Here is a 7,296-nt window from a genome sequence, read left to right as displayed (position 1 = left end):
CCTAGCTATAGAAAGCAGAATTATTCAGTAGCTAGGAGAGGAGGAGAAGGAGTGCTTCAAATAATATCAGATGACCTAAGTCCAGTTAGGGTAGAAATACAAGAAAACAGTAACAATATCCCATGTAGCGATGAGTTTGAGTCTATCTGGTGTGAAGTGAAGGTTAACAGAATGAAATATATGGCGGGATGTTGCTACAAACCTGGCGGCTCAGTTGTAGGGGATGAAGAAATGCATCGCCAATTTAGCCTTATGGGTACCAAGCGAATGATCATTATGGGTAACTTTAATTTTCCAAACACTGATTGGGTAGAAGAGAAATCTCACGATAAGAAAGAAGAACAAGAATTTATTGAATTGTTTCGAGACAACTTTCTCAAGCAGCATGTGAAAAAAGGAAATCGAGGTCAAAGAGTGTTGGATTTACTCATAACGTAAGAAGGGATCTCTGTGAAGAATATGGCTATTTTACCACCAATTGGTGACAGTGATCATGCTGTTGGGAAGTATCTACTTGTAGTGAAGTTCCGATGAGAACAAGCTACAGGCTGAATTACAAAGCTGGAAATTATGATCAACTTAGAAGAATACTATCTTTGGTTCCATGGTATCATGGAAAAAATGTTAGCATGGCATAATAATCTTTGAAAAAGTGCTTGAATGAGGCGGTATTCCAATGTATTCCTATTGTTCGAAGAATAAATAGGTTGGGAGTAAATGGATGAGCAGCCTTATTAAGCAAGAGATCCGCAAGAAGAACATGATGTGGAAAGTATATCTTGAGAATAAGAGTGAGAGGAGTTATGACATATATAAAGCTCAGGCCAGAAAAGTAACGAGTGTTGTGAGAAAAGCTAAAACGGAGTATGAAAAGAAATTGGCCATCCAAGCTAAAGGCAACCCAAAAGAATTTTATCGTTATGCCGCAAGCAAATGAAAAACATGAATGTGAAAGAATAACTTTATTGCATGCAGATGGCACTCTAGTGTCGGAAGCTAAGGAGACTGTTCAGTTAATGAGTGCTTACTTTGCTAAAATATATCAACCAGGTGTATGTAGCATGGTGCACGGTGTTACTGCTACGTTGGATGAAGAGTTAGAGGTTCATGAAAATGAGGTTGAACAGCTCTTGCATAACCTGGATCAGAATTTGTCAATAGGGACAGATGGAATATCAGTCAGTTTGCTAAAGGAATGTTCAGCTGAATTGGCTAGGTCTTTCACACATTGGTGTAACTTGAATCTCAGTTCAGGAATGATACCACAGGAATAGAAGGAATGCATGATAGTTCCATTGCACAAGGGTGGTGCAAAAAGTGATGTGTCTAACAACTGACCTATTAATATCTCTGGTGTGGTAGTGAAGATTTTAGAGAAGTTAGTAAGAACTCGCATACAGAAATGGATAGATAAACACGCTGTACTCTTCAGGGAACAGCATGGGGTTACTAGAGGAAAGTCATGTTTTAGCAATTTGCTCATAATTTATAAAAATGTTAATGCCGAGCTGGATAAAGGGAATGGACACACTATGATCATGTTGGATTTCTCTAAGGCATTTGATAGGCTATTGCGTAAACGTGAGAATATGCGATTGGAATATAATCTATTGATTTGAATCAGGAGATAGTTGACAGACAGATATCAAAAAGTGGTATACAATGGGTGTGAATCTGACAGATTTAAGGTAACCAGTGGTGAACCTCAGGGTTCAGTCCTTGAGCCATTATTGTTCAATCTATACATTAATGGCATCAAGCTGGGTCTATTATCAGATTTGTAGTTGTTTGCTGATGATGCGAAAATAGGCAGGACAATCAGGGATGCTACTTATATACAGCAATTACAAAATGATTTGAATAGAGTCGAAATCTGAGCAAAAGTAAATGGCTATGAATTTAATGTTAGTAAGTGTAAAGTTATGCACTTTGACGTGATTATAGTTTCAACGGCATATTATATTAGCAGGGTTATGTTACAAGAAACTGAAGAGGCAAGGGATCTTGGTGTATAGTGGATAAGAATTTAAAGCTCAATGGTCACATAGCGAAAAGTTACAAATACAACTCGGAGGATAATTGCTGTGTTGAAACGAACCTTGACATGTAAGGATAAGGAAATAATTTTGCCTCTTTATAAGGCTTTGATAAGACAACACCTGGATTATTGTGCGCAGATTTGGTCTCCCTGGTTCCAAGGGAATAACGAAGCTGTGGAAAGGGTGCCAAGAAGAGTTACAAAGATTACATCCGGATTATGGGATTTAGATTATATGAGGACAGATTGCGAGTATGTGGATTGCATGCTCTGCTTAACAGAAGAAAGAGTGGTGATATGATAGAGGTCTATGAACTTTTGAATGGTGTTATAGCATTTCAGATAATGAACGTTTTCGTCATGTGGAAGGCGGGGAGGCGGTCATCCATGGAAGGTAAGGTCAAGAAAGGAGTAAGAGCTAGGTTTTTCTCCAGAGAACAGTGAGCGAGTCGAATAATTTACCCTTAGGGGATAATGAGTGCATCTAGTGCAAATTAATTTAAGGGAAGGTATGATAGGTGGGTTGCATAATTTACTACCTCCCTCGACGAGTCCTTCACTCTCTGATGGGCTCAGATAATAAAAATAAATAAAAAAATATAATAATAAACAAGCGGTGTACACAACTCTTTTCATATCTTTTCATTATATTGTTTTAATACCGACTAAGGAAAAAAAACACTAAATGGTAAAGCGATATATATATATATATATATATATATATATATATATATATATATATATCGCTTTATATAACCATGTCCATGCAAGAGTACTGCATTTGTTATAAATTTGATCTACAGCTAAAAAGAATACCAGAGATTTCGTAATTCTGTTTTTTTTTTTATATATTCCCGTTACTAAAAATCTCGGAATCTGCAGCGTTCTAATGTCTAGATCCCGGATACAGGATTCACCTCTACTTTCTGCACAACATGCATCCTGTTTGACAGGATTCCACATCCAGGATACACGTTGCGGAACTGATAATATCAAAGCTACCACTACACATAGCAGTGACGACACCTGGTGATAGCTCTAGCTACAGACAAGCTACAGCAAAATAACGCCTTCAGAAGATAAACGTATTTCCAAATGCGGTAAGTATTATGATTATTAACGTTTAATTGATTTAAACATTTATATTTTTATGTTATTGAAAGAACTGTATTCATTTATATCCTCTTTTAAAATAATCCATTTTATCATTACATCCTATCGTTATTTCAGATTTTGCTTTTATGTTTTCCGGCTTTTTGTTGTTGATGTTTTTACCATAACCAATATTTACGAAAGCGAATTTCCTTTAATTGCTGAAGAAAGAGGATCATGATCAGTGGATCAGTTATTTACAAAATGAAAATTAACGATATTTGATATAAATCAAGTGGATATTAGATCCAGCATTATTTCAAAGTCGAATGTAGAAAGTATGAAAGTTTCGTACGAAATTTGACCCGAGAGCTTACGAGAATATACTCGCCGGCATTTACGAGTTGTCCTAGCGCAGACCATATAGAAGACATTGCCGATTGCCCAAGCATCCATATATTTGGTCTTTTATTGGTCCATTCTGATAAGGTTTCACTGGACTGACAGCAGTTTCGAGCTTCTTGGTTCTCCTCAGAGACCAGGCTTCAATTCATCAGTGGCAGAGTTAAATGAAAGAAAACAACTCTATTAAACAGAAGTCGCTTCAAGTCTGAGAGATTGTTTTTAGAATCGGCATCAGTCATGAAGCCGTCCTCTACCCTGGACAATTATGGCTGCGTTAATTTGCTACAGATCTGGGAGAAGACAGTCATTCTAAGAACAAAATAGTACTCACTTATCAGACCTAGCATCACTTTTTTTGGGAAAATAATCTAAACGGAGCCTATATAGAGTGCTCCTTCTAGGACATTGGTTGCTTTTTAGTCGCAATTTGAATTGTTTCTGTGACATTCTAACTGAGTGCTGTGTGTCACCACAGTTGTAATTTGAGCTCTGATGATGGTGGTTAAGAAAACAGCGAAACATTAGAAAGTGAAATGAATTAAAAGAAGAAACAATAGTTGTTTCTTCTTTTGGTGTTGTTTTTACTGCGAACCACTGTTATGAATACTATCATGAAAGTCTGTGATTTAATCTGCTCGCAGAAATATCCATTCACATTTTTATTCGTTTAAAAACATGCATACAGTTTGTAAACACACACTTTAACACGGATAATCCGTTTATCTTCCCAAAAGTTTTCTGGATGTTATTTGAGTTATTAAAGAAAGATATCTTTAATCAACCTCAAACGAGCCACATTCTCCGTATGTCAGTCGATGTAGACGAAACGATTATTCGAAAGACCTGGGTTTGAATCCTGTCTATGACAAGAAGAACCTTTATCGAGACATTTGAGGTGAAGCTGAGTTTGTCAGTCTCATAGGGTTTTCCCTCCTCGAAACCCAGGAAGAAAATGCAATTTACAGCTACAGCAGACAATGCGGTTAGCGTTATTTAGTTGCCATCATGTCAGCAGTAGCAGGTTTCTGAAATGTCAAGTTACTTGACTGATGAGAGAAAAGATGGGGGGGGGGGAATCAAAGGAGATATTGAAAGAGACCAGCCACTTTACGATACAAACATTAAATTTTTTATATTATTTTTTTTTTTTTCATTTTAAGTGAACAATGCAGTCATTTTTTTTAATTCTTATTACAGGAAGAAGACAGCGTTAGTATGTTGCATGTTTTTGGTTTTTGTGAATCTTCGTGGGTGAGTATAATGTAAAAGATATATTTCCGACATTTTAAATGGGTGGAAATTGTTCTTCATTCATTCATTCTACTTTAATAATAATTCCGAAATGAGAGAAAGAGAGAGAGAGAAAGAAATTTTAATATCTGGAAGGCAGAAATTTACTTTGTATTTTGTAACTATGAATAAGCACTAGTTGAGACCAATTTATTGATAGGTCGATAAATGAATGTGCCATGTGTTAGCTTGATGGAGGTGAGTGAAATTTAGTAATTGTTTTGCAAATGTGTTTTTTTTTTTTTTAGTTATTTCAGTAAGGATGGTGTATTACGATTGAGAAACCAGAATTAGATATGAAACTCACCTTTCATTTAAGATTTAATGGAGTATTTAATTTTTGAATGATGCAATGCATTCGTTGAACGATACCTATTGCATAGTTCACGAGTGTGTTGGGGATTGGTTACTGAAAGAATGGTTTAAAAATAAATTTTATGCTCGTCATATTTTCGGGAAATGCGCCTCATTATTTCATTCAGAACGATTCATGTACATGCACGTTTCCTAGACATGATTTGAAATAGCATGTACATGTATCGTTTTAAATGCCATCACCAGGCAACCTCTCGATTAAAGATAAGTTAACCATTCTCATACAAAGCTCGAAGGATTTTATCTTCAAAAAAGTTATGATTTGACAACTAGACGAAAGTCATGTTATGTTATTGTAATAACATGCTATATATGATCTGATATGTACGTTATCGAGGTATTGTATGATGATTGATAGATTGAGAGCTCGTGGATTAGAAAAGTTGGTTGATAAGCGGAGAAGAGGAGATATGATAGAAACATTTGAATTACTTAAAGGTTTTTATAAGACTGATGCAGCGGAAATGTTTCAGCTGTGTGATAGTGATGGAAGAACGAAAGAGATCATCCCTGGAAACGTGTGGTTAAAAAGGGTGTTCAAAAAAAACTAGATTTTTTGCTTGGTGAGTAGTGAATGAATGGAATGCGTTGCTGACTCAGTTGTGAGTGCTTCTCTGTAAATGAGTTTAAGAAGAGGTATGATAGATATGGTTTTGATAGTTTGGGTCTCCCACGATGAGTCTTCTGACTCCATGGAGATACTCATACAATAATAATAATAATAATAATAATTATTATTATTATATGTAGAATATGTTGCAGTATTACAGCCGTTTTAAGCTCGAGTTGCTTTCATATGAGAAGCGTGCGTGCTTATGTGTGTGTGTGTGTGTGTGTGTGTGTGTGTGTGTGTGTGTGTGTGTGTGTGTGTGTGTGTGTGTGTGTGTGTGTGTGTGTGTTATGCTCTACATTTTTGTTTCCTTGTGTAAAGTTCTTATTGATATCTGTCTTCTTTTTATATTAGCATCCAGTCGCTATCTTGCTTACCATGCGAAGAGGTGGACTGTCCTGATCCTCCTGAGAATTGTCCGGCAGGCACAACTCTAGACGTGTGCAAGTGCTGTACAGTATGTGCCAAAGTATGTAAAGTATTCATTGCGGCTATTGGCTCCAAACTTTATTTTTTTATTCTAGCAACTGTGCTTAAGCTTATTCTAATTTTTTTTTTAAAAACAAAAAACGGTAATGAAAATCTTTTTAATTATGAAGTCATTATGGATTTCTTTCTTTTTCAGCTCACACATTTTGTTAAATAAAATAAGATACACAAAAATTAAATCACTATAATGCTCTGTTTTAATAATATTTTCAATAATAGTCTTATTGTGGAGGATGGATGATTAAGAGATCGACCGTGAGATGCGGTGATTCCTACCCTTGGAGGGTAATGGCTGGCAATGCTGTAGCCAATGAAGTTCTAACTGAGGTTCGGCTATTGCTGTTACCCTTATGCCATGATCAGAGCTTTAATAGCTCAATAACACCTTATCTCTACACTGTCCTCTACAGATAACGAGGAAGATGAAAAGCATTCTTGCTTTGCCCCTTTAAGCCAGTCCTTATAAGGACTATATAAGTCTTATTGTTTAGTATGTAATCCATTAATTTTCTATATGACATATTTTTTCACATTTCTTGCAGTTTGGGTTGATTGCACATTAAAATCGTAGAAAAATATCAGTTCTCTCATTGTAAAGCTATTTATGATTATTTTTAGATCTTTTAATACTTCTCTCTCTCTTTTTAATTTATTTCAACTTTATTTTCATTCCGAGGGCGAGATATGTGGCGGTCCTTGGAATATTCATGGAAAATGTGGAGAAGGTCTTGTATGTAAAAAAGAAGGAATATGTAAAAAAATTGCAACATCGTAAATGCCTTATACCAAAGCGCATTGAAACACGATTGAAGCAGTGGATGTTCTGAAACTAAGCTAGAATTTTACAGGTCAATAATAAACATTTCTTTATAGCTGCCATACTTTTTTAAGGTTCCATGCAAAAGACTCACATTTCAATGCACTTTTATTCATTTATGGAGAAAAATCAGGATTGTCAGTTTGCTAGTTAATTGTATTGGTTTTTATCCGCAGTTGT

At 35.7% G+C, this 7,296-nt stretch overlaps 1 protein-coding gene across 1 annotated transcript; it reads left to right on the top strand.

Moving 5' to 3' along the window:
* The first annotated feature begins 3,314 nt into the window (after positions 1-3,314).
* Positions 3,315-7,074, top strand: LOC150108255 (venom protein 302-like). The gene is made up of 3 exons (XM_090390433.1): positions 3,315-4,786; positions 6,165-6,288; positions 6,976-7,074. Exons 1-3 carry the CDS (start codon positions 4,758-4,760, stop codon positions 7,072-7,074), a joined length of 252 nt encoding a protein of 83 aa, XP_090246559.1. The 5' UTR covers positions 3,315-4,757.
* Positions 7,075-7,296: the final 222 nt, after the last annotated feature.

The sequence above is a fragment of the Typopeltis vanoorti genome, chromosome 3 (assembly GCF_054136105.1).
Source record: "Typopeltis vanoorti isolate ZY-2024b chromosome 3, IOZ_Tvanoo_1.0, whole genome shotgun sequence".
Classification (NCBI taxonomy): Eukaryota; Metazoa; Arthropoda; class Arachnida; order Uropygi; family Thelyphonidae; genus Typopeltis; species Typopeltis vanoorti.
This window is presented reverse-complemented; position numbering and strand designations above follow the sequence as displayed.

Bases quoted from the DNA above. Each gene is read 5' to 3' on its own strand.
- LOC150108255 (XM_090390433.1), top strand. From the start codon at position 4,758: ATGTTTTTGGTTTTTGTGAATCTTCGTGG. The intron at 4,787-6,164 runs GTGAGTATAATG...TTTTTATATTAG, and splicing joins GTTTTTGTGAATCTTCGTGG to CATCCAGTCGCTATCTTGCT. The intron at 6,289-6,975 runs GTATTCATTGCG...TTTCATTCCGAG, and splicing joins TATGTGCCAAAGTATGTAAA to GGCGAGATATGTGGCGGTCC.